At 39.6% G+C, this 27,635-nt stretch overlaps 1 protein-coding gene across 18 annotated transcripts in view; it reads right to left on the bottom strand.

Moving 5' to 3' along the window:
• The window catches only part of Wdr35 (WD repeat domain 35), a 96,589-nt gene that overhangs the window by 53,673 nt on the left and 15,281 nt on the right, over positions 1-27,635 (bottom strand). For 11 of the 18 annotated variants that reach the window (XM_087216651.1, XM_087216647.1, XM_087216646.1 and 8 more), the window contains 10 exons: positions 27,225-27,296; positions 17,833-17,925; positions 13,244-13,372; positions 11,233-11,366; positions 10,250-10,415; positions 9,984-10,129; positions 6,394-6,519; positions 4,934-5,119; positions 4,177-4,209; positions 3,624-3,684 (listed from right to left, as the gene is read on the bottom strand). In XM_087216651.1, coding sequence (XP_087072777.1) covers positions 3,624-3,684; positions 4,177-4,209; positions 4,934-5,119; positions 6,394-6,519; positions 9,984-10,129; positions 10,250-10,415; positions 11,233-11,366; positions 13,244-13,372; positions 17,833-17,925; positions 27,225-27,296 — 1,146 coding nt within the window. The remainder of the gene's footprint in view (positions 1-3,623; positions 3,685-4,176; positions 4,210-4,933; positions 5,120-6,393; positions 6,520-9,983; positions 10,130-10,249; positions 10,416-11,232; positions 11,367-13,243; positions 13,373-17,832; positions 17,926-27,224; positions 27,297-27,635) is intronic. The other 7 variants (XM_087216649.1, XM_087216650.1, XM_087216656.1 and 4 more) reach the window with 2 other exon arrangements.

The raw sequence follows: 27,635 nt of genomic DNA, 5'->3' as shown, positions 1-27,635 counted from the left end.
AAAAAATATATAAAGCACAGCACCGTGCCTGGCAGTTCTTAATGACTGTACAAGTCAGTATTTACTGATATTTTTAAAGTTCATGCCATGCATTCTTCTAAACACAGTACAGTACTTATACTGGCTTACAACCACCCTGTCAGGCAGGCATTACTGCATCTTCTCCACGTGGCAGATGAAGAAACTGAGCCATTAAACAGTTGTAGAACTGCACACGAACCCAGTTCCTCTGGCCCAGGTCAGTGCTCTGGACCTGACAGCATATAGCCCCTCATGAAGAACTCGCAAGGGTGTGCATTCGGCTTGGTTGTTCTTATTGTTTCAACTTTTTAATTATAATCTACATAGGTTTTGTAATACAATCTATATGGAAATTCTCCAGCCAATACAAAAACCAAAAACAAAATCTGAAATACATGTTCTTTTAAATCAATATAGTAGTAATTTCAGTAAATTCACAGGGATACATAAGGGCATCTATATAAATTTTGATAGATCTTTAGTAAAAGATTCATTCCAGCAGACCAATCTTCTAGGAAAAAGATGACCAAATCCTACGAGAACTTTTTAGGAAAGGAACATCTCCTGAATAAAAGCACCTCATATCCTTCCAACTATTCAATATCTAGAAAGAAAGAATTTGAAATATCCAGAAAGATTATTAGGAAAAAGAAAGATTATTAGGAAAAAAGTTTTAAATAATTATCCTTTCATTAATTGAACTTTGTGACACTAATAAGTAGTAGTTACTAGCCAAGGCAGGATGTGAAATAATTTAAAACAATTTAGGAATTCAAATATAAATAAAACCTGCTTGTCACACTTTAATGCTGAGGCCTGAAATAAATGCCTACACCTGTAATCCTCCCCCTCTTCCATACTTACTAATTTCTCAGCCCTTTAAAAAGAGCTGGTAAACTGAAACTGCACTGAAACATTCTCATCAAACTACCCTTCTCTGCAATGTGGAAACTGAGAGCAGGGGTTGGAGACCCACACTAGAAAGCGGCCCGTGTGCTGCGCCAGTGCTGGGGCACGAACCACCTGGCCCTCTGACCACTTCCACGCCTCGATCCTTGGCCAGCACTGGCTTGCCTCCTTAACACGCCGCCTGAAGAAACACTTACCCTCAAAGCTCGGACCAGAGCAGCCTTCTCTAAGCACACGTTCCTATGAGCCAACATCAGTTTACACAGCACCTTACAGGATCCTGGCTTGTACCAGGTCACCACTAAGCCACTGTTCAACTGACTGACTACATCTCGCTGATTATTTGTCTGGACATGTGTAAGAAGTGTCATCATTTCTTATGCCTTCCAGTGGCCCCTATACTATCTCAAACAGTACATACTTGTTAATGGTTTGTTAAACAAATAATCACTTTCTGTAAGTGCTGAGGCCTCACACACTCTAGGCCAGTGGGGCGAACCTACGGCAGGCACGCTGCAGCGGGCACACAGGGCCCTCCATCAGCACACAAGCCAATCTGCTCAGCATCGCCCAGCAGGTTTCACTGCAGTGCTGGCTTTGTGATGAGTGAGTGGGTTTGCAGTTACAGTTTGGGTGCTCTCTCTAAGATGTTCTCCATCACTGCTCCAGGCTCTTCCACTGAGCCACATCCCCTTCCCAACCTGAAATTATTACTTTTGTTCTACATAGGAGAGAAAATAAATATTTTCAACAAATTCAATAAGTGCTTATTATGGGCCAATCAAAGTACCGGGTACTGGGAATACAGAAGCTAACTACACACAGATCTTTTAAAAGTTCGAAGTCTAAAGGGAAAGACCAACAAGAAAATCAACCATTACAGCCCGCGGTAAGAAGTTCTTCAGACAGAATACCTACAGGACCCCGCAGCATACCTGAGAATACTAAAGGGCTCCACAGAAGAGCAGCAAGAGGGCCCCATAACCCTACCCGGGGCCACAGAGACCCGCCGGCATCCTCCATGATGATGTGCAAGCTCTTTTCAGAGCCCCGACACGGGCGGTCAGGAGGAACAGCAGATGGCAAAACAAAAATAATATATTCCAGAGTCGTGCCAGCCACACATGCTTTTCATTACTGCTGTTTTAGCCTCTAGTCCTCCTGAAAATCTGGCATAGAAACTTTAAAAAGAAACAGAATATGTATGAAACAAAATGTTGAGTCTTTGGCTATGTGTGCTGTAGATCAATGAAAGAACTGTTTGTTAAATTTCCAGCCAGCAAGAGTGCAAAAAAAGTTTTGAGACTCAAATATACAAACAATCATGCCCTTAAGTACTCGCTGTTTTATGAAGCCGGGGTATTTACATTATGCTTTATTCTAAAACTACTCTACTTGTAATAAAAATTATTTTGAAGCTAACCCTATCATATGATTCTATGTTAAAATTTTTTATATTAATAGAAGAAGATCTAAAAATTGACAGGATTTACCCCCTAAAGACTGTTAACTTCTAGTAAATGAAAGACATTGATATGACAAGGGTTATAATAACTTTAAGCTAAGCCTTTTAATGAAGAACAGTAATATATGTATGTATATATAAAAATATAGAGACATAGATATGCAACAATGAACATAAGGCAATATATCAAGCTACCAAGACACTAAAACTAAACATGGAGTATAAAATCTTTGAAGCCAGGAAATATTTCTCACATTTATTTGAATCACCCCAAGAGCTTAGCAAACTGCAAAAATTTAGATGGCGACATTAACATTATTAAAGACTAAATGTCCAATCTAGAAAAAAAAATGACTAGTTCTCAGGATCAGAAAATTCAACAGGTTTTTAATTTTTAGATCAAGTAGTTTTCATCATACCATATCCAACATAGCACTATACACTTTAAAAGAAAACCATCACTTTTAGAAATTACAGTGAAATGACAACACATTTGTTAATGATTTCTAACAAACTTCTTAGAATGAGACTTGGAATTTTTGTCATGGGTGACTTTCATAGCTATTGGACAGAGGGAAAGGTACAAAGCCAAACCAACCAATCTCCTCTGAAAAGGAAAGGGGAAACTTTTAAAGCTATCCCTATTAATACACTAATTTCATTAAAAAAAAAAAAACTGGAAAGGTTAAACTCCCTTTTACAAGCAAGTTTTATGGAAGAGAGGTATTTACAAGTGGTTCATTAATAATAAAAGTAATTTAATAGCAAAATTCTTTCTTTAATCCTCAGTTTATTATCTACTAATCATTACATCACATACCAATTCCCATACAATTGTATTTCCCATTCAAAGCAAATTATGGCAATGACAGTTATGAAATTATTTGGATTTCAGATACCACAAACATAATTTACTATCTTAAAGAGTATGCTTTTGAGGGTGAAATGGTGCATTAATAATTCTACCATGAGGGGCTGGGGATTTAGCTCAGTGGTTCTGCCACCTGCCTCGCAAGTGCAAGATCCTAAATTCAATCCCTGGTAACAAAAAATAATAATAACAATTCTACCATGATAATAGGTATAAATGGGCACTAGACCTGACAACCAGGAAACAGTCAACCTCACCTTAAAGAGACCATTCTAACTGATACTATTGTTAGGTTTTTTTAATTAGTGGGCAGATGAAACCTGATTGGATAGGAGATAAACATTAGCATTTCCTTACCAATATCAATGTACTTGGGATCCAAGGGTGTGCCAATGGAGTTACAAAGAACTAGCACAAACTGTGGACAAATAACACAAAAAGGGTATCAGAATTCTTGCTTATGAACAATGAAGAAATATGCTTAGTAGATAATTGTGCTTATTTTTTGCAAGTATCACTAACTGGTAAATAATTGATACAAATTTTAGGTGCAAAGAATAGCAGACAAATAGCAGACAAATAATCTATAGCTTTAACTATTTTTTAAAAAAACATAATTTAAAATTCAACCAAGGCAGATTTTTTTTTTTTTTTTTTTTTTTTTTGGTACCAGGGATCGAACTCCAGTCCTTGCGCTTGCAAGGCAGGCGGTGGAACCACTGAGCTACATCCCCGGCCCTAAGGCAGAGTTCTTAACCCAATGGAACACTATGATTTTGGAGAGGACGTTTAAGAAACACCACTACACTGGATACTTTCCAGCATTTACACTTTCACAGCTCCTGATCAAATGCAACATCAAAACTCATTGCACCCACGACCAGCTGTAGAAGAGCTAACAACGTGTTACCATTGCGCCAAGGGTCTCCGTCTCATCCTCCTCCTTTGAAGCAATATATAAATGACATGAGAGATTCAGAGAAATTCAGTCAATTAGAAAGGATATGATCCGATACAGTAAAAATAACACATATAAGCAATTAGCAGTAACTAACACTGCATGAGAAGATGATCAAGCACAATGCATACTTTGCATCATATGATTCTGAGGTGATCACTTCATTTTTCTCACACTTAGGCACTTTTTCTGTATCTCAGACTAATACTTTCCTACTTAAGAGGGTTTTCTGAATCCTGAATATCACTCTTAAAGCAATTCTCTGTCTATTTTCATAGATTTTTTTCAGCATCTCAATTAAAATTTGTCTAATTTCATAAACTAAATGATAAATATAAATATATATTAGATATAATTTATCCTCCCATTACTTAAAATAAGTTTATTTACAAAAATACTACAAATAATTGTAAGCTACTTTTTATTTCTATTTCCTTGAGGAATTTTAACTTGGAAAAAGAATATGGTGCTTTTTACATATTTCAGAGACAAAAACTTTAGAACTGACCCAGTCACATGAACTGCCAACACCTGGCTGACTGGGGAGAGAGGGGGTTGGAGGACACAAGGCCCAGCATCTGCAGTCCAGGCCCGACGCTCAGCTACGCATCTCCCAGCATCCAGGCCGTGCTTGGTACAGTAGGTGACTCCAGCCCAGTCCTGCCAATTGTTGACCTACCTGTGCTTCAGTACACTGAAGAATACCTACCTGAGGATGGCTTTCATCAGCTTTCGTAGCCAAAATGCAGAAATCGCCACAGGTGGTAACAGAAATGAGACTCTTCACATATTTAACATACTTCTCATTGTTTTTTGTATCCCAGAAGACAACACAGTACTCAGGACGATCCGGCGTGGTATACGCATAAACTACAGTATTTGAGCAATAGCCCCACTAGGAAGAACAGGAGGAGGAAGGGAAAGAAGGGAGGAGAGAGAAAGGAGGACAGAATACTTAGTTTGGGAAGGAAAAATCGTACTGTTCTATTTTATTTTGGAAATATTTCAGTTAGGTGATTTATCACTTCACAAAATATATTCTTCAGAAATAGAAGACAGGACTGCACCTACAGCTTAATATCTTCTATCACTAAAATAACAAACCTTAAAGTAATAATAAAAATATTCTTAAAACAAAGAATGTGCTGTAAGAATAAAATTAATTTCTTACATTAATTTGTAAAATTTAAGCTTCAGTGGAGAAAATTTTCAGTAGTTACTACAGCTACTGGGACTGGCAGGAAGGGGTTTGGGGAAGGACAATAAGTAGAATGATCCCCGCCCAAAGTCTAAATTCCAGGTCCCCAAGCCAAAGTCAAAAGACAAGTGCTTTGCTTTTTGCTTTTCTATCTTCTTGTTAATAGGATTTGTTTCAAAGTTAAATCTTTCTCATGGCTTATTTAAAACAAACGAAGAAAACCATGCTTATGCTCCCACCAACTTCCTCTCATGAGCAGCTCTGCACAAATCCCCTGGCTGTAACTGTTCTAGACTCATCTCCACACTGCGGTGTGATCTGTACACTCAGAGCCTCCCCTGCTCGTTCTCCAAGGATATATGTAAGTGGTTTTGAATAAATCAGTGTTGATTGCTGATAAAATGATTATGTTCACTATTAATAGTAAGTTGTGTTTAGCTTTCATACCACAATTACTTTCTAAAATAAACTGTGTCTTTAAAATAGTTTAAGATTTAGAGAAAAGATGCAGAAGGCACAGCCGCGGAGAGATGACTGGGAGTATTCGCTCCCCCAAGCCCTCCCTGCCTGGCTAGTTCGGCACAGCCATAGTTCTCGCGGGTTCTGGGAACACTGGTCCTTCATCTTTCCCTCTGGACTCAGGGCTGGTGCTGCTATCTCACATTGCAAGCCTTGGGTGCCTGCTTTATCTCCTCTGCTGTATCCCTCAGCCCAGGCTATATTTCTCTAGTAACCCTTCAGTTGCTCCCAGAGTCATCGACCTTTTCCTCCTAGGTCCTGACACATGCAGAGTATGCATGTAACTATGCAGCGTATTCGAGAAGTGTTTGCTATTATACTATTATACTAGTTCTTCACAAACACACAGAGAAAGCCTCCTTTCTGCTAGTTTATGAAACAAAACAGCTATGAATATATTTTGAGCTATAACAAAATTATTTAGTTAAAACACTTTATAACTACACTTATACCTTATAATCAGGTCGAATGTTTGCAAAATAAATGAAGGAATCAACAGCCAGAGCAATTTTCAGCCCACCTCCTTCCCACGAGAGTGCAGACATCCGCTTTCCAGGAACCTTCAGAGTACCCAGATGCTGGAAAAGAATATATGTTTACTCTAACATCTCACAGTCAGCAAATTACCACCAAACACTTCATCAAGATCAAAAATAGCATGAAAACTACTTTGTGAAGAGTTACTGCCATTTGAAAATCATTTTCTTTTAATTTTATAAAGGAAAACATGCATATAATAGAAAAATTTACAGCCTATAACCAAAAAATTCAATATCACATTAGATCAAATCTAAGATGCCTTAGACTGAATTATGTATCTTTTCTTTTATGCACAACTAAGAAAACACACTGGTAATTAAAGTATGACAACTTTGATTATAAGATACACCCCAATTTTAGAGTGGCAAAAAGTTGGACTTTTTATAGGGCCAGTAAACTATAAATTCACTCCTGAAGTCACGCCTTTCCCTTTCATCCGCCACAGCTAGTCACCAAGCCAGATCCTCTGCCCCTTTCGGTTCCCCACAGCTGTCTCTCCCCTGACTGGGGGGACGGGGGGAGGGGCAGACAGCTTTCCGTCTATTTTTCTCCTTCTTCCCCCTCCACCCGCAGGTGCCATTCCTACGCTGCTGCCACAACCATCTTTATGGAGACACAGCTGACCACATCTCCTCTGCTTTAAATAAGGCTTAGTAATTCTTTAAAACCAATAGTTACCCACAATCAGCACATTCTCTAGCATGGGACACAGTGCCCCAAACTGCTCTTGGCTGAGCGCCCCTATCCAGCCACGGCTCTGTGTGCGACTCGCGAGGCGCTCAGGAGCCCCAGGCCCTGAGCCTGGATCGGGCGTCCTCGCCCCGCCCGCCCTGTCCCCCGCGCCAACCCCAGCGGTGCTTCCTCAATGAGCCCGGATTCTCCCGCCCTCTAAGTGTCCAGAACATCAAGCCCCGACTCCCGAGAGCTCTCACTCCACACCAGAGACCACTGGAAAGCAGGTGTTCAGTACACACGGATTGGCAAGTCAATGCACGTGCAAACTAATTTCTTCCTACGCTAACACTTGATAAATGAATGAGTATATGAATACACTTTTTAATGTGGCCATACAAAGCACAAATGTTTTTAACCCGAAATTCTTACCTGGCTGACCAGCATGGTCCTATGCATTTCGTTAAGTGCACCGGTGCCCCGTTCCTAACCAGATGACCTCTAAGGCAGATCCAATACTGCTATGCTGTGCACGTTGGTGCCTACGGATTCACGCTGAACTGACTTGGAAGAGGCGAGTGAGAGTAACGTCACCACGGAAGGGTGAATTCAGCCCCTCGTGTCCTTTTCTCGCCCTTTCTCTTTACCCGTTCACCTTGTACCACGTGATAAAGCAGCAAGTCGGCGCTCACCCGACGCCTCGCCGGGGGATAAGCGGCGCTTCGGCCTCCCAACCTGGGCGCAAGTGGACGTCCGTTCACTGTAAATTACCCGCTCTGCGGTACTACACTGCAGCAGGGTGACGTGCAAGACAAATGTATTAAACGTCCTCGGGCCAGGGAAACCAAAGGAGGAAAAAAACCAAACTTGAACCTCGCAGGGTCTATCTTGCTGCCTAAATGGAACAAAAAGGACCAGCCAAGCCCCAGTAATAGTGCCCCTGCCAGCGACCCCTGCGCAGAGGGCAGGCGCAGCGCCCGGCTGCACAAACCAGCCAGGCGGTGGCAGCAGAGAGGACACAGAGCTCGCTTTTCCTAAGCATTCAGCAAAGGCCCAGCACTGGCCAAGTGCACCCTCAGCAGCCTCACCGCCATTAGTCCCTACACCCACCACGAGGTGTGAGCCCTATTTCAGAAAAAAGCTGCGCCTCGGGTTAAATAACTTCTCTAAGTCAAGCCTCACTGGAAATGCGATTCAAGGCCAGGTCGACCTGACTGCATACGCTGTGCTCGCCAGGCCCATGGCGCAAACACCGGGAACCAGGACATCCCGGGCCGGGACCAAAGCGTATTCTCCCGCTGAGGTACCTTCCGTCAAGTGTCTTCTCTATCTTCACGCTCCCTGATCCGAAAATGAAGCCCCCACTGGCGCATGGAACTGACTGGCACTCCTGGCTGCAGCTGCACTACACTGCTTACAGGCTTCAGCTCACAGTGCACACCGCTCGGAGGCGGCGCACACAGGCCCGAGCACCACGCTTCTCTACGCGGAGAGGGCTGAACAGGGAAGAGAAAGACATCAACCAACCAAATAACCGAGAAAGGCTCAACAGGAATCCAGATTTCTAACTATTAGGGATCCTTAACACCATGCCTTTGCTTTCCTTAGCTTTTACATCTACCAGAAATACCGCCAGCCGACGGCGCACAGAAACCTACTCTGTACAGCACACTCCGCGAGGAAACTGTGAGACGGTGATTCAAAAGCACGATACGACGCCGTTCCTTCCCGACAGAAATCATCAAATACATAAAATACGAACACTGAATTAAAATATCCACATTAAAATATTAAACCAACTGGTATAGACATTTTCATCTCACCAAAAACACACATCATTGTAGGTTCAGTGAATTTAGAAAAACCCACAAAGTATACAAAAGGAAGAAAATACAGTTTAGGGCTGAAAAACAAGATTTGTAAAAATATATTAAGCTTAGTTATTAATAAGTTCTCATTTTCTAAGTCTTTTAAAGTTCACATATATATATGAGAATATGTTAATTCTATTTGAACGTTCCAGTGTTTCTTTAGAAAATTATCTTTAAAATTAAATTTATTAATCATACCATTAGAAGAATAACACTGTATACACTTATGAAAACATTGTTTATTTGGTTTTGGTACCGGGGATCGAACTCCGGTCCTTGCGCTTGCAAGGCAGGCAGCAGGACCACAAGCTAAGTCCCTGGCCCAATGTTTATATTTTAATGTAGTATCATTTAAGGTTGATTATTGTCAGGTATTCTTAAAATAATTGATTAACCTGCAAGAAATTAAAATATTGGCAGTTTTGGGGGAAGGACAGATAGATAAATGTTTACTATCTAAGCACATTTAAAGTACCACATTAAAAGTCAGAAAAATGAACTTGTAACAAATACATTACACTTAAAACCCATGTAAACTTCAGCTGTGAAAAGAGATACAGCCGGGGATTTAGCTCAGTGGTTTCGCCGCCTGCGGCACAAGCGCAAAGACCTGAGTTCGATCCCCATTACCAAAAAAAAAAAAAAAAAAGGAAAGAAAAGAAAAGAGATACACATTCAGATCACAGAAAAAAGTACACTAACCACTCCACAGTGATTTATTATGTCCACCTTTCAGTTTTCTAAATGGACATACTATAAAAAATTCTATGATAAAATACAATGAAGACTTATAGTATGAAGACATTATTCAGACATACATTTGGTATCTCAAGACTGTTACTCAAAATGTTCCTAAAGAAAACAGGACAAATGTATACCATTTTCCTCTGTTCTTTTTGCCCCCCCCCCTTACCAGTACACCTTCAAATGAAAAGAAGATAAAACTTTAAAACATTTACCTCACCAAACGGAGTGTAGAACTGCACCGTGTTTACATCTTTGTCCTGAGTGACCACTTTCTGGGAGCCAGCCACCGCCAGTACGCTGCCAGTGTGGTTCCACTGGATACTGACCACATGCATGCCCGTATCTATCAGAACAGGGTCTATCAGCACCAAAACAATGAGATAATAACACACTCAGCCCAGAGCACTTTGTGATCTTAAGAACAATTCTCAAAATATTTTTTAATTCTCCAATGCTAAAAAAAAAACAGCTCACTTACTTCGGTCATTCTCATGCCTCATTATCTGGCATCTCCCATTGTCAAAGCAAATGGCAAGGCAGGGACAATCCGGCTCCACATAGCCCTCCGTGCCATGGTACCAGTGAATCCCAGCAATGCTGATTGCTCCGGTGACGTTCACCAAGCAACTCAGCCTCATCTTAATCTAGGCGACAGTGGCCAGGTTTAATGTTAGCATTTGAAAACAGAGTGATATGAATGCAGAATTGTAGGAAAACACTGAAAACAGAATCTCAAAATCGCGTTGCAAATGCAAGATTCATCACTTACTGGTTTACCAACTCTAAACAAATCACTAACATTCCATCTTCCTCATGTGTAAAGTAATAAAAATACTCAGTTTTTATGAGACTCAAACAAAAAGAAGTATATGAAAGTACTTTGAAAACAGCAAAGTGTCAAGGAAAAGTTACGGACTTTGCTTCCACCAGTGAGTAAATTTATGTTGTATGCTAATCCTCGCTAAAGCCAGAACTGCCACAGCCAAATCTTGCAGAGCCAAAACTGTTCTCTGGATCATGCTACCTGAGCCTACTCTTTTTTAGCTTCTTTCCAGAAATGGATTTTTCTTCCTTACAGTTTGTCTCCCACTCTTTCTTCAACACCTCTTAGTTTCTCCAAAAATATGCTTGGTATCTGCATGGAAACTTTGGCTCCAGGCATGAGAGGGCACTGAAGCTCACACTGATGTAACCCTTCTGACTGTCCTCAAAGCACTAACACCCTGCCCTGTGCAACTAGCAGAAAATCAGAACTGAAAGTTACAACCTTAACATCACAGCAATTGCCTTAAAGAAAACAAGACTTGTTTTTAATTTTAAAAAATAGTAATTTTTGATGACTGAAAAAAGAAAAAAACGAAGATTACATAAACCATCATAAATATGTGTATATATGAAGCATATATAATAATATAATCATATAAAAGGATATAAACAGAAATAATGAATATATACACTTACTATAAAATTTCCTTGATTATCATAAACGTGTATTTCTCCATTTGCCATTCCAAAAAGTAAGATTTTACTATCTGTGGACCATGCTACATGGCATAGCTGTATACCCTTCAGTTCTTTACCCCAAATACGATTCCCTAAAACAAAACACAAACATAGTTATTGCAAGTTCAGAATCATGATCCTCCAACAACTGCTTTCAAAATCTTTTATCCCTAAAGAGCTATCACAGTCTTCACAGCATTCATGTAGTCTTCAGTTTATTCAGTTGTTTGTTGGTTGGTTGGTTTGTTTTGAGGCAGGATCTCGCTATGTAGTTCAGGCTGGTCTTACACTCACTATGTAGCCAAGGCTGGCCTTGAACTCACAGCAATCCTCCTGTGTCAGCCTCCTGAGTGCTGGATTACAGACATGTGCCACCACACTCGGCTCTTCAATTTATTTAGTTAATGAACATTCACTGAGTATTTATGTACACTGAATACCCTTAGAGACACTTTCAATAACAGCTGTTTCAAATTCTCTCCCTCTTTCCCAATTAACAGATAAGCCCACCCTCTACTTTGAAAGAAAATAAACTCCCTAAAAAGAAATTTCATAGCTGCTCCACACATATCCTTTGGGCTTTGCTCTCTTAACCAAAGGAAGCGGTATCTCCTCAAACACTCCCCCGCAGCTGAAGCACATCCCTCCACCTATTCTATGGTCTAACTCCCTCCTACTTTGCAAAGGTCTCCCTCTATTAATTATTCTGATTTTCTCATCAAATTCTTCTCTCCGGGTCCTTTCATATAAACACTGAAAGCTCAATCACCACCTCAAATCAAAACAAAACAAGAAACACTTCCCTTGATCCTGTGTTCCCCCAGATACTATCCTCCTGTTTCTATCATTCCTTCCCCCACCAAACCCCTTGAGTTTCCATTTGCCTCGCCACTTCCTTAACCCCTTGCCCCTCCCAATCGAGCTTCTCCACAACTCCACGGAATCCACCTTCACGGAGCTCAGCCACTGCCTGTTGCTATTTCCTATCGATACTACTTTTTTGTTTTTACCACCCCGCCTTCTCGAAGCTCTCTTGACTTCCACTGGGCTATGGATTCCTTTACCTCAATACTATTACTTTTTGGTATCCTTTACAGAATTCTCTTCTGCCTATCTCTTAGATGTTGCTGGCTCTTAACTTCACAAATTGCCCTTAGATCTCTTCATTTATTTCCTGTTTAAATTACCATGCATATGCTGGTGAGTCCCACAATTATGCCTTTAGCCTGGACATTTCCAAGCTGCAGACATACAGAGCTAACTACGGTCTGGATATATTTACCTGGATGTCTCATGGTAACAAAATGAACGTGTCCAAAACAGAAACCCTACCTCAAAGCCACTCACTCTTACCCTAAAATCCCTACTACTTCAATGAAAGGCATCACCACCACCCAGCTGCCAAAGCTGAAATTACAGACAGGCCTACAGTCACCTGCATTCTCCCATCCCCAGTTGGGATGATTTCCTTTCTATGCCACCCCCTGAGTATCTCTGGTCTACTTCCTTCCACCTCCCTTGATTACCCTGATTCAGGAGCATCCAGCATCTTCCCTCATCTGAACAACCAGAGCAATTTCTTGACTGCTACAGCTGCCCACTATCTTTCCTTTCTCCATTCTTCCTATTACTGTCACAAAGATGTTTCTAAAGAACAAATCTGATCACATTATTCCCATTCTTAAAAGCTTTCACTGGCCTCCCAAGATTTATATAATCTAACCAATATAAAGATAAATTATATAATGAACAATTTTTAAAATAATGCTGTGAAAATAATTTACTTTTTTCAGTGCTATTATAGGAAATCAAAAGATAATTTTATAGTGGTTCTCAGATGTCATCAGATTATGTCAACGGTTTTTTCTTTTTATGTCTTTTTCAGCTGGAATGCTAACATATGATAATCTAAACCTCTAAGGTAAAAGTCAGCTAAATGCTGATCTCAGTCCTCCGATGAATGCATTACCATCCACAGAACCGACGATCACAGCCCCGTCCTCATACACAATGCAGATCTTCTGGCCGTCGGCGTTCCAGCTCATACTGCGAACCACTGATTTGTTCCGACTGTTGATCATCTCCTCATACCAAGAGCCTGTTTCCAGCAATCAGAAAACTAGTCAAAATTTTCTTATCTAGTAAATGGTACTTAAGAGTTGATAACATTCCATGAAGTATATGTGGGGTAAACAACTGCAAAGTTTTCTACAACCTGGGACCCTAAACTTTAAAAGCTTCTTATCCAAAGTAAACAAAATGAAAAGTTAACTGAAGCCTTAACCAAAAATTGCTTCAAAGATTATCAGAGAGGGCTGGGAATTTAGCTTAGTGGTTCTGCCGCCTGCCCTGAAAGCACAAGGACCTGAGTTCAATCCCCAGTACCAAAAAAAAAAAGAAGATTATCAGAGAAATACAACAAACACCCTTGTCTTTTATTCTTTCTTTCTCTTTTTATGCTGTCAATTAAAAATTAAAATTTCAAAGGAAGAAGTTAAACGGTCATTATTTGCTGACCATATGATACTTTACATAGCAGATCCAAAAAACTCCACCAAAAGACTTCTGTACTTAATTGACAGATTCAGTAGAGTAGCTGGATACAAGGTCAACACTCAAAAAACACACAAATAACAGACTCACTGAGAGAGAAATTAGGGAAACAATTCCTTTCACAATAGCATCCAAAAAAATGAAATATCTAGGAATCAATCTAACAAAGGAAGCAAAACACCTCTACACTGAAAACTACAGCACTCTGAAAAAGGAGATTGAGGAGGATATAAGAAAATGGAAAGGCATCCCTTGTTTCTGGGTAGGAAGAACCAATATAGTAAAATGGCCATACTTCCAAAACTACTATATAGATTTAGTGCAATGCCAATTGAAATTCCAACAATACACTTCACAGAACTAGAGAAAACAATCCAAAAATTCATTTGGAACCAGAAGAGACCTAGAATACCAAAAGCAATTCTAGGCAACAGAGACATGACTGAAGGTATCACAATCCCCAACTTGAAACTATACTACAAAGCTACTGTGATAAAAACAGTGTGGTACTGGCAAAGAAACAGATGCAAGGATCAGTGGAATAGATTAGAAGATGCAGAAACAACTCCAGACATACTCAGCCACCTCATCTTTGACAATGGAGCCAACCACCATCACTGGAGGAAAGATAGCCTATTGTTAGAAAAACTAGATTTCAACCTGCCAAAGATTAAAACTAGACCCATACCTATCACCGCACACTAAACTAAGATCGAAGTGGATTAAAGATCTAAATATTAAAACAGAAACATTAAACTTGCTGGAAGATAAATTAGGTAGCACTCTTGAAGACATTGGCATAGGAAAAGACTTTATGAAGAAAACCTCAGTAGCATGGGAACTACCACAAAGAATCAAGAATTGGGATCTCATTTTATTAAAAAGCTTCTGTACTCCAAGAGAAACCACCAACAGAGCTAAGAGACAACCTACAATGTGGGAAAAAAATTTTAGCAGCTGTACCTCAGACAAAGGACTACTATCTAGAATATATAAAGAACTGAAAAAAATCAGACCCCTCAAATTTAAAGACTCAATTCAAAAATGGGCATCTGAAACGAACAGACATTTCTCAGACAAAGAAGTAAAAGCAGCAAATAAACACATGGAAAAATGTTCATCATCACTGGTCATTCGAGAGATGCAGATGAAAACACTGGGATTCCACCTCACCCCAGAAAGATTGGCTGCTATCAAATCAACCAATAACAAATTCTGGCAGGGATGTGGGGAGAATGGAACCCTTCTCCACTATTAGTGGGAGTGCAGACTGGTGCAATCACTGTGGAAATCAGTATGGAGATACCTCAAAGAACTAGGGTTAGAGGTCCCATTTGACCCAGCTATCCCCCTGCTGGGTATCTTCCCAAAAGAATTAAAAGAATCATACCACAGCGATATATGTGCACCCATGTTCATAGTGACACAGTTTGTAATAGCTAAAGCTTGTAAACGCACATCATCCAAGTGCGCATCAACTGGAAACTGGATAAAGAAGATGTGGTTTTTCTATAAAATGGAGCACTACTCAGCCATAAAGAACAAGAAACTAGAGACATTTATAGCTAAATGGATGGATATTGAGGTCATCCTCTTTAGTGAAATAGGACACACATGTGTAAATACCAATAGTTTCTCTGGTGTGAGAAACTGAAAGTGTAAATAAGGATTAAAATGATTAAAACAAATAATTGATAATTTAAAATAGGAAGAAAAGGTCTAAAGGGGTGGGGGAAGTGGGAGGGGAAGGGGAAAGGAAAAATTATGAGAAAAGGGAAAAATGGAAACAAAGTCTTTGTAAATAGGGAAGGGTGGAGGGGGTGAAGGGAGGACAGGGAATGGGGAAAAAATAAGAACCAAGATGCATCATGTAAAGGTACAAGATCCCAATGATAACATATTATATACCTAAAATGTACCAATAAAAAAATTTAAGCAAAAAAAAAAAACCAATAACAACAATATGAAGGTCAAAAAAAAAAAACACTCAAATTTCATTTGCTTTTGCAGAGCCAAAAAACTGACATTCGAGAAACCCTAACTTTTCCTACTTGAATACACTTCAGATAATAATCGAGGGAAAAAATCAGAATAACAACAACTTTGTATCTATGCATAAACTTTCCAATGATTCCTTTTAAGCATATTAGCATATTAGCTAAAATTCAGCCCACTTTAAAAAATTCTTAAACTGCTCATATTACCCTGATGATATACTGTCACTAATGCTGAATGACAAAAACATTTTAACTATACAGAGTTAGAGTGAGATGTGATTTGTCTTATAACCAAAATAGCAGCAAAAACCAAGGCTATACTGTCTTTATTTCTGTGTTTTTTTAAGGTTTTACCACATCCTCATATGACAAACTCTGGCCTGCAGCCAGGCAAATAATCAATGATGTAAAATTGATAGGGAAAAAGTTTTAGACAGCTTAGATTAAATATTAAAGTAATTGTAAAAGCAAAATAGGTAGTGTATCGCTTTAAGACTTGCTTTTCCCGTTGCTCTTGTTGTTTAAAGTGAAGGTTATGTGACTCTTTGTTCTGTAGCTTTACTATAGATAACATCTTAACCTGAAAAACAAAGTTGCAATGCTTGGGCTAATTTGTAGTATATGTGTTTTAACTGTCATGTGTTTATGGCTGTAACCATTAACAGAAACCTCCAGTGTTTAACCATTAAACCCAGAACTGAAATTTTTACTTACTCAACAAAGGCCACTAGGGATAAGATAATGACCAAAAAGGGTATAAAAGGGGAAGGAGAACAAACATCAGCGTGGACACTGACAGTTTCTGGCAGTCCTGCCTGCTTGCAAGTAAACTTTTATTATTTTACCCAAATTCTGTGTCTCCGTGTATTTCTTTCCACGATTTCTGGAACAGAATAAACAGTCAGAATGGGGTATAAAGAGAATCAGGACTGAGACCCAGAGGAGGCTGACCTTGGAAACATGAACTTTACTCCAATCTACCGTACTTTGGCATTATACCCTATCCCACCCTAAAAAACACACACACGCATGTGCACACACACTTTAAAAGTTCAAGTACAACAACATCTTTTTTTTTTTTTTGGTACTGGGGATTGAACTCGGGTCCTTGCGCTTGCAGGGCAGGTGGCGGAACCACTGAGCTAAATCCCTGGCCCACCACAACATCTTTTTTAATTAACAATTTCTGAATGGCCTAGCCTAGACCTTCATAAAACAGCACACGCAAACTAAGGTACCCTTCCCTTTGGAAGATGACAGTTACAGGCCTCAGGAGAACATGTATTATGAGTGGATTTCTAGTAACAGTGATGCATCCCCTTCTGCCCCTCACAGAAAACAAGCACAAATGGTGAGACTATGATACAGTCTGTATGTGTGAGAGAAAAGGAAGCTACCTGGCCCAATACAGGAAATGAATTACTGCCTCTGACTTCTTCATAAATGTTTTTTATTTAGTAAACTAACTCCGCAATCACTCACACACGAACTAATTGATATAGGAAATTGGGGGAGGGGAGCTATCTTGAGTAGAAATTATTTATTCTGTTGTCTAAATTCATTTCGGAGAAAGTCAGCAGTCAGCAAATTCACTTTCCTCCCCCACCTTGGGTTTTTTTTTTTTGGTATCGGGGATCGAACTCAGGTCCTTATGCTTGCTCAGCAGGCGGCAAAGCCACTAAGCTGAATCCCCGGCCCTCCACCTTGGTTTTTTGAGCCAGGGTCTCACTATATAGCCCAGGCTACCCTCAGCTCACAATCCTGCTTCAGTCTCCCGAGTGCGAGGTTACGGCTGTGTACCACTGTGCAGCCAGAATCATTTCATAATACAGGGTCACTGTTCAAAATGAAACAAAGTGAACAGCAAAGAAGGCAGCAATAGATCCAGAAATGCCACAACTGGATCAGGAGGCTACAAAGAGTCAATCTCAGATCCCATTTCCCCATCCACATACTGTGAACTGGCAGACCCCAGTGCATGAAAGATGAAGCAACCCTCCTAATGTACCTTTATACAACATCCACACAATGATAAGCCCATTCTGGTCACTGGTTGTCAATTTCTGGTACTGTTCATTCCATGCGACCACTTGGACAGAACCTAGAATATTAGAAACAATTTAGAAACTTCAAAAGGGCAACAATTAACTTCAAATTTGTATCTTTATATAAACACCTGGAGGATGTTAAAATCAACCAGTTTCTGTGTATCAGTCTTTCATATTAAAATCTAAAACTGGGCTGGGGATTTAGCTCAGTGGTTCCGCTGCCTGCCTTGCAAGTGCAAGGACCTGAGCTCAATCCCCATTACCACAAAAAATAAAATAAAATAAAGTCTAAAACTACAAATACCAAAAAAATATATAGGGTATATATTTACTGAGATCACTAACTTCTCACAGCAGTGCCTAAGACCCGTTCATGCCTGTCCCTAGTTACACTTACAAAGGCACCTCCTATGGACACCTGCAAGAGCTACCACAAATCTGACGACAGACAAGCACAGCTGTGATTTCCGGCACTAGCCTGATTCACAGGGGATGATGTCCGAGGGACACCAAGCTGTTCTTTTGCTTCTCGGTTGGCTTGCTATGTCCCATAATCCGTTCTCCCTCTGCCCTACAGTTTTCTACTCCTAAGTATACCTTAAACCTCTCAATCCCCCTGCCCCTGTACCGGGGAATGAACCCAGGGCCTTCACATCAAATTACATCCCCAGTCTTTTATTTTTTGAGACAGGGACTCAATAAATTGCCTGAGCTAGGCTAGAATTTGTGACCCTCCTGTCTCAGCCTCCCAGAGTACTGGGATTATAGGTTGTACCACCATGCCCAGCTTTCTTTTAATAAGCATTATTCCTAAATATTTCAGCAGATATTCCTAAGGACATTCTCTTTCATGACCATATGACAAACTAAGAAATTTAACATTTATAAAATATTATTATCTAACACAGGCCCACTTTCAAATTTTATCAGATGTCCAAGCAGTATCCTTTACAGACGCTGTACTTGTTTAGTCCACCGGCTCTCATCTTAGACCACAGCAATGTACTCAATTGTTACATCTCTTTAGTCTCCTTTACTCTGAAATCACAGGACAGATTTTTTAAGATTATTTAATATATAATATAGCTACAGGGCAACCCACTTTCCAGTCCCCCTTCTGAATCTCTTAGCTTTCTTTCTCTCAATAAATTTTTCCTACTCTTAACCTCCATTGTTCCTAGAATTCATTCTTTGATTTTAGAGAACACAAACTCATGTCTTGGATATCTAGCAGGTGTGGGAGTTACATCTCTTCCCCTATATCATTTTGGAGGTCCCACTGAGATTACTGGCTGGAGGTAAGAGTTTGGTTTTGTTCCACAGGTTCTAACTTTGGTCTTCTTGCTTCATAGATTGTAACTTTTGTCTCACAGATTCTGGTTTTTGTTCCATAAATTCTGGCCTTCGTTTGGGCTGTCTCAAAAGTGTCTTAATTTTAAGCTGTGTGTTTTAAATGTTCACAAATTTGTTTTTCTTATGCATTGTCTTTTGTTAAAATTACCTTTTATTCTTGTTTTGTATGTGTTGCACTTGGACTTAGTTGCTTAAAAATGTTGTAAAATGAGTCTCTTATGAAATCGTCTCAGATGAAGACAGTCAGGTTTTTCTCTGTTCCTTACAGAATGCCAAACAGTGTTACTCTGCCAGCTAGTAACTGCCTTTAGGGCAGCTGCCACTCTCAAAGCAGAGGATGAGTTTCTTCAGTTGTCCTCTGGTGAATCTCCACTCCCACTGACACCAATGGTGGGTGGAATGTTGACCAGATAGGCCATTGGGTTCCTTTCGGAGACAGATCTCTGCATGGAACTAGCAGAAACTGAGGTGACAACTGAAGGGTCATGGCCAGGGCAACTCTCTGGTGGATACCCGAAGGTCCCTCAGAAGAAACTAGCTCCTGACAGCCCATCTGGGTAATCAGCAGAAAATCTCCACATCTTGTCCCTATCTGGACTCCTCAGTGAGGTGAAAGGGGAACTCTGTCAGTGATCATCAGATATCCTCTGTCTCAGAGTGATCTGAAACGATGCTGTCAGAGCCCTTTCTTAAGCCTCCATTAAGAGTTGAGCTACAGGTTTGGACTGCTTTCTCTATTATTAATAAGACAGACCTGTAGACAAATATATAAAACAAATCTTTGATAGAACAAAAACTACCTGAACCTTTTGTCCCACCTAGGCATGGTCTTCATCATTTATGTGTGTAGGGGAGAAAAATGGCTTTTCTGATAGGTTATGGACTTTGGAATGTTGACTGTGGACTTATAAAATGCTATATGGTGATTTTTTGGATGTTTAACCAACTTGAGCTTTATTTGGACTTTTGTCTCTGCTAGTGAGTTACAGATAAATATAATTAAAGACATGCTTCCCCCAGGTTGCCAGATGATCCAAATAATGTCAACTGGTTTTACAAATACAGTATATATTGCTGTTTATGTATAACTTGAGAATCTTTCATTGGTCAAAATAATGTGTTAATTGTTATGATCTGGCTCTCTCAGGTCATCTAAAAATTTGTTAAGATAATTAAATAAAGACTCTTGGGCTTGGGAAAACTACTGGACAGGACTCCCCTTGGTAAATAAAGGAGCAGCTGCCTGGAAAAAATTTATTCCAGCCTTTATTCACAAAGGGGACCCCAATAACTTCCATAGCCTTGTGAGAAATACATCGCTAAACATATCATTGTGATAGCTATACATTGGTCATAGTCTAAGTTTTCTGTGGGAAAACAATAATGTTTTATTTCAAATGCTCTTGGTACAAAACAAAATTAAGGGACAAAGGGTTTTATATAACTGATACTCATTGTTATTTCATGGTGTATAGATCCATGCCTTCCAGGTGTCTTCTAGGATATTATTTATGGTAATGATCTTTTTTGACTCAGGTATCTGCCTTTCTCTTACACTCCAGCTACTTGTTGGGGTTTTGTTTATTGTTTGGTTTTTTTTGGTACCAGGGATCGAACTTGGGTCCTTGCGCTTGTGAGGGAGGCGGTCAAACCACTGAGCTAAATCCCCAGCCGTACTCCAGCTACTTGTGATAAGAGGTACATGTCAAGCCAGCATGAGAAAATGAGTCAAATTATAGTTTTCTTAAAAACTTATGTGATGGGGCCAGTGATTTAGCTCAGTGGTTCTGCTGCCTGCCTCACAAGCACAAGGACCCGAGTTCGATCCCGAGTACCAAAAAAAAAACTTATGTGATGTATATGTGTCACCATACTTAGGGATGTTCAGTCACAAAACAGTTGAAACAATGTCACACTAAAATTAGAGGCTAGACATTATGAACTCCTAAGGTACATTTATAGGCCAATATGTATGTTCTCTTTAGATGGCAACCTACTAAAGGATAACAAATAAGAGTTTTCTTTATGTCATTTAATGTCTTGTGATCAGATGGAGGTGACTGACTAAAAGACTATTCCGTACTAAGATGAACATGTGTTACAAAGATGATGTCATCATGATTGTCATGCTAAAATACTATGTGTGGTCCCTAGGGCCAAGAAGGTGAGCCGGTCCCAGCACCTGGAAGGAAGCTTCCCCGCCTCCATCCCAGGCTCCTAGTGCAATGAAGCTCAGCCGGTCCCAGCACCCGGAAGGAATCTCCCCCACCACCATCCCAAGCTTCTAGGGCAGAGAAGCTGAGCTGGTCCCAGCACCTGGAAGGAAGCTCCCCCACTGCCATCCCAAGCTCCTAGGGCAGAGAAGGTGAGCCACGTGGGCACCAGAAGCACCCCCCTCCCCGTGGAAATGAGAAGACACATAAACAAGCCTCAAAAACAGACTTCCAGATCACCTACAGCAACCCCAAAGGGAAACGAGATGGAACACTCTGATACTCAACCACCTGGATTCTGTGAACTGGCAACAAAAGAGGATCTGGGAAAAAATGAAATCAGAAATAATTACTCAGATAACAGCAAAGATTTTGCTCATGGTGCAAGACATGATTAATAAATCTAGAGAGGACACAGATAAAAAAATAGAGGATCTGAGGAATATGATGGAATCCCAACATAGGAAACAAATGGAATCCATAAAACAGATGCAAACAGATTTCCAAGAGATTACAAACACCACTGAAAGTCTGCACAGCAGAATGAACCAATGTGAGGATAGAATTTCACATATAGAAGATAAGATTGCAATTAGTGAGGAGGAAAAGAAAAATTGCTTTAAAATTGTGAGGGACCATGAGAAATCAATCCAACAGCTGCTAGACGATGCAAAGAAGAATAACATAAGACTGATTGGAGTCAATGAAGAAAGGAGAGTGCAGATGACATAAAAAAACTCTTCACAGAGGTGATGGCAGAAAACTTCCCAAGGAGGGGGAAAAGAACTTGACATACAGATAAGTGAGGCATATAGGACTCCAGCTAGCCTTAATCAAAAAAACTCTACACATAAGCATACAATAGTTAGGATTCCAGAAATCCAACAGAAGAATAAAATTCTACAAGCAGTGAGAGAAAAGAAACAAATCACATACAAAGGAAAGCCCATCAGAATCACAGCAGACTTCTCAATGCAAACCCTCAAGGCAAGAAGAGCTTGGAGTGATGTATTTCAAGCCCTAAAGGAAAACAGCCTCCAACCCAGATTAATGTACCCTGCAAAACTATCTTTCAAAATTGATGGAGAAATAAGATACTTTCATGATAAAGAGCACCTTAGGAACTTCATGAATACCAAACCAGCACTCCAAAAAATTTTAGACAATATCCTAGGAAAAGACAATGAGGATCACAACCCCAGGAAGCTCAGCAGAATGAATCCATTGGGCGTGACAAATTAAACCCAAAGGGGGAGAATCCAACAAAAAGAAAAAGTCATGACAAGGCTTTTAAAACTTTTGACTTCATCTCCCTAATGAGTGTATAATTCAATCTTATTATTGTACTGCTTAGTATTTTTCTGATTCTAGAGTTGCACACCATTCCTTGTGCTATATTGGCTATTTATCATGTCTATATTTTAATTGGGTTGTCTCTTAATGAGCTCTAAGAATTCTTCATATATTCTGCTCATAGGTTATATGCATTGGAAATATGGTCTGTTTAAGGACTACTTTTCATTTTAATGATGTCATTTAAAGTTCTAAATTTTGATGGAATCTCATTTATCAATTTTTTTTCTTCTATACATCATGTTTTTTGTATCCTAGGTAGTTCTTGCCTACTCTGAATTCATAAACATTTTCCCTTATAATTTCTTCTTAAAGTTTTATACTTTTAGGCTTTCATATTTAGGTTCCTAGATCCCTTCAAGTTATTTTCATATATGGAAATAAAGGGTTGAGGTTAATTTTTTATAGACAGATACCAGGTGTCCTAGTGCCATTTGCTGAAAACACTATCTCTTCCTTGGCTCTTGAATTGAGTTTATATTCTATAAAATGCTAATGTTAAATAATCTTTCAAAACTCAGTGGACTACATATGCGTGGTTCTATTTCTAGATTCTCTGTTTTATTCAAATGATCTATATGTCTTTCCTTACACCAACACTGCCTTGATTACTGTAGCTTTAGAAGAAGTCTTAAAATTGGGTGCTAAACATCTTCCAACACTGTTTTTGTTTTTGTTTTTGTTTTTGGCTTTTCTGGGTCCTTTGTACTCCTACATAACTTTTAAATTTCAATATCCAGTTCTTCATTTATAGCAAGTATATACAGACCTGAATTTTTATATATACCTTGTGTTTTCTAATCCTGCTAAATTCAAGTTCAAGTTCTAGGGGCTTCTAGAGATTTCTTAGTATTTTCTCTGTAGATGATCATTTCATCTACAGATAAAGATTTTGCTTCTGCTGTGCCAATCCTATCCTAGTTGTGTCATTTTATTGCCAGACTATTTTGGTTTAGACCTATGTTTCAAAGTCTAATGGGCAGATGAAGAGTAGGCATATATGCCCTTGTTTCCCACTTTAGGGAGAAAGCATTGTATTGTCTCCATTCATAGAAGGAGTTTTTGTTGGAAGTATGGAGTACATGTCTTTGATCTGTTGAGAAGGTTCTGTTCTACTTCTAGTCTCCTGATAGCTTTTACCATGAACAGCTGTAGAATTTAGTCCAATACTCTTTCTCCAACTAGTGACAGGATCATATGGCTTTCTCCTTTCCTCTGTTTAAATGATTACTTTTGGGGGTGGATCTTCCAATGCTGCACCAACACTGCCATCCCTATAATAAAACCACTTTCTACATCCTGCCAGATCTGACTTCTAATAGTTTGTTTTGTTAAACAAATTTCTATCTATGTTCATACCTTTTTCTTCTATTATCTTTATCCAGTTTTAGGATTAGCACAATGTTGAGTTCCTAAAATGAGGGGAGAAGTGTTCCTTCTTTTTTCTGCTTTAAATGTTTAATATAATTTATCAGTTAAAATGTTTATGAGCCTGCTGTTGTCACATAGGTAGGTTTTCAAGCTGGGAATATACTTTCTTTAATAGGTGCTATTCAAATTTTATATTTCCTCCAGAGTTAGTTTCATTAATTTGTCTAAGTTACTTCTTAGAAGTTGTCAAATTTATTTCAAAAAAGATTTTTGTAATATGCTTTCTATATCCTTTTAAATTCTGTAAAATCTGTGGTAATGTCTCCTAAATCTTAATATTGTAATTTTTAAAATGCATAACTGATATTGTGTAACAGGAAGAAAAGGTCTAAAAGAGCAGGGGAATTGGGAGAGGTAGGGGAAGGGAAAAAAGGGAAAGGAAAAAATATGAGAAGAGGAAAAAAATGGAAACAAAGTCTTTGCAAATAGGGAAGGGTGGAGGGGGTGAAGGGAGGGCAAGGGAAGGGGAAAAAAAATAAGAACCAAGAGACTCATGTAATGGTACAAGATCCCAATGATGAATGTAACTGTATTTTATACCAAAAAAAAAAAAAATACTATGGGTGGCTCTTGATCTTAAGTTTCTCTATAATATATAACTGTTTTCCATTAACATTCTGCAGGGATTCAACTACTAAAACAACCATGGTTGGTAAGAAATAACAGCCCTCCAGCTGTGGTTTATACTTCAAAAGTGCTTGATGTCTTAACTATTATAATAGTTACCTCACTGCTCCTACTGAAATACTTATGTCACTGATCTTCTCTTCTGGGTGTTCAACAACTGACGTTTGGAGACCAAAACTAGAAAGGTAACTGGGCTATGAGGACAGCCAATATTTTGTCCCTGGCCCCTCAAGGTCAACAAAGACCCAGGACACAAAGGAACCTTTCCTACAGGATCCTACGTCTTTGGTAAGTCACCCAACCTCTTGAGCAGGGAGATTGCTGGGCACCAGAGGGCAAATGTACCATATGCCAAAAGAGGATGACAAAGAAGAAAAATATCTCCCACACTTTCACTGAAAGCAACATGGTCAAGCAAGGCTGTAACCCATGCTGACAGCTGACACTGACAGAGGAGCTGAGAGGCTCTATCCATAGTTCCAAAGTAGTGCCCGAGGAGACTTAATTGACCTTGATAGATACCAAGAAGTTCATACTGATTTGACACAGGTCTCACTTTAACTTGGTCTTAAGCACCCAACAGAAAAGAATAACCAAAAGAGGTATAAAATAATGCCATAGTAATAAAGCTAGATATAAAAAGGGGCTCCAGTCGCTGACTCCTTCTGGCAGTTTCCAGCTACACCAGTAGCTGACCATGGTTATAGATCACTAGGAAAAACTATGGTAGAATCTCTAAGAGCTCAGCTAGAGTTTTAAATTTCTTAGTGAAATTTGTTCTTCATATTGTCTCTTATTTTCTTACAACTAAAAGTAGAGAGGCTTATAGTATCAGAGGCTTAAAAGTATCAGACTTATAGATAACTTCTATCAATGAAAGAATCTAAAAGCCAGCAGGTTACAATCACTATTTCAATTTCTAAGTGTAACTTTCTCCCCAACCTGCCCTTCCATTCTAGTGTGCTCATACTTAGATTATGCATGCTCTAAATTCTTAAAAGTTTTGTTTGTTCTTGCCTAGACGCTGCCAAACTCCAAGCAGTCATACAAATGGAGCCAATGACAAATGTGCTAGACTTTTTTTTACTGGGAACCACCAGATCTACCTTGTAAACAGTTATGAGCTCATAACTGCTAAATTACTTCTCTGTTGGATTCTGAAGTCCCCTGTACCTTCTCCTTATCCTCTGTGGGAGGCTGTTACTAGTTCCTCCCTATGGAAACCCTTGTTGGCTTTATTCACAGCAGTCCTGCTGACCTTAGTATTTGGTCCGTGTATTCTTAACTGTTTCTTTGGCTTTGTCTCCTCCAAACTGAAAGGTATAAGGCTACCCAAGATGACAATGCCTGGCACCTATCAAAGGCCTTTAGATAGACTCTGGAGAGTAACTCTGACTGCTGATCAGTACTACGACCCTCTTCAGCTGGAAGTAGCCAGATTGGTCTTCACGCTTTGCCCCTGCACAGCAGTTAGGGGTCCTTCTTCAGAGAGGGGACACTGCAGATAGGTAAGTTAATTAGATATCTTGTAGGAAGTTAGACGGGGCCTCCCTTAAGGCACCAGCCCTCGAGGAGCAAACACAGCAAGGAGCCAACATGGAGGCCAGTGAAGACACATTCACTGAAGGCCAACATCTTAAAAGGAGAGAAACTACACACCCATGTAGGATGAATAGCAGTGATTGATATTCTAAACAGGTATCAATCACCTGGGTGTCGGCCCAAGGTCTTAACCCAGCCTCTCCAGGAAATATCCCCCACCCACCCTTACTGAAAATCCTGGTGTGCTTGCTATATGACTTTCTTCCCCCTCTTTGATCCCCATTTAACCAATATTACCTGGGTGACTGTACTTGTAATCTCATTGGTTGGTCATGGTTTTGCCCCACCTCATGCCCACCTTGTAAATTTCCATTGGGTCTTACAGTTCTGTCCCACTTTGTACCCACCTCACCACAGGGCTTTGATGTATAAAACATCTCTGAACTGTGGGGTGGGTGGGCAACCCACTTCCAGTCCCCCTTCTGTCTCTCTTAGGCAGAAGCTTTCTTTCTCTCATTAAATTTTTCCTACTCTTTAAAATAAAATAATAGTACATTTTTCAGATTTATTGAAGACACTGTTTAATCCTGGAAAAGTTGTTAGATGACTCAAGGCCAGTGATGGCAAACCTTTTAGACCTTTCAATGATAACAAACAGCCTGCTGCAGCACACGTGCCAAAGGTTTGCCACCACTGACCTAGGCCACGTTAGATATGGCTCAATAAAAATGATTAAACATGACAGCTATTTTAAGTGTTGACATTTCTGCGTTAAACAGCTTCAAAATGTATAAATAATTCTCAAAAATGATTCCAAAAGTTGCATCACTCACCACTGTGCCCTTCAAGCGTCTGATTCATGGAAAGATTACTGGGTGCTGCAAGACCCCTCAGTTTTGCATCATCTGAAACAAACAAGGGGCTCAGTAAATACAGAAAAGTGACAGAAGACCTTGATATATACTTCTTTTTTGTGTACCTGGTAGATGTTAGAATGATTTTCAGAAGTTTATCTCATTCCCATCTCTGTCTTGTGGTGCAAACGTGACAATAATACATACCCTTGCAAAGGTACTACTCTAGTAAAATAAAGCAAAATGCGTAAAAGAATAGTTTACGTGGTGTGTCCAATGCAAGAATAATCATCACTGCTGCATATCTCTTCTTCCCAAAAGATCCCACTGGGAATGCCTGTGGCATATAGACTGAAAACGCTAAAGCTTATGAGGCCAATAGCAAAGAGT

This window comes from Heterocephalus glaber, unplaced genomic scaffold (genome assembly GCF_053883595.1).
Source record: "Heterocephalus glaber isolate CG9 unplaced genomic scaffold, H.glaber_assembly_v1.0 deba00001457, whole genome shotgun sequence".
NCBI classification, from domain to species: Eukaryota; Metazoa; Chordata; class Mammalia; order Rodentia; family Bathyergidae; genus Heterocephalus; species Heterocephalus glaber.
This window is presented reverse-complemented; position numbering and strand designations above follow the sequence as displayed.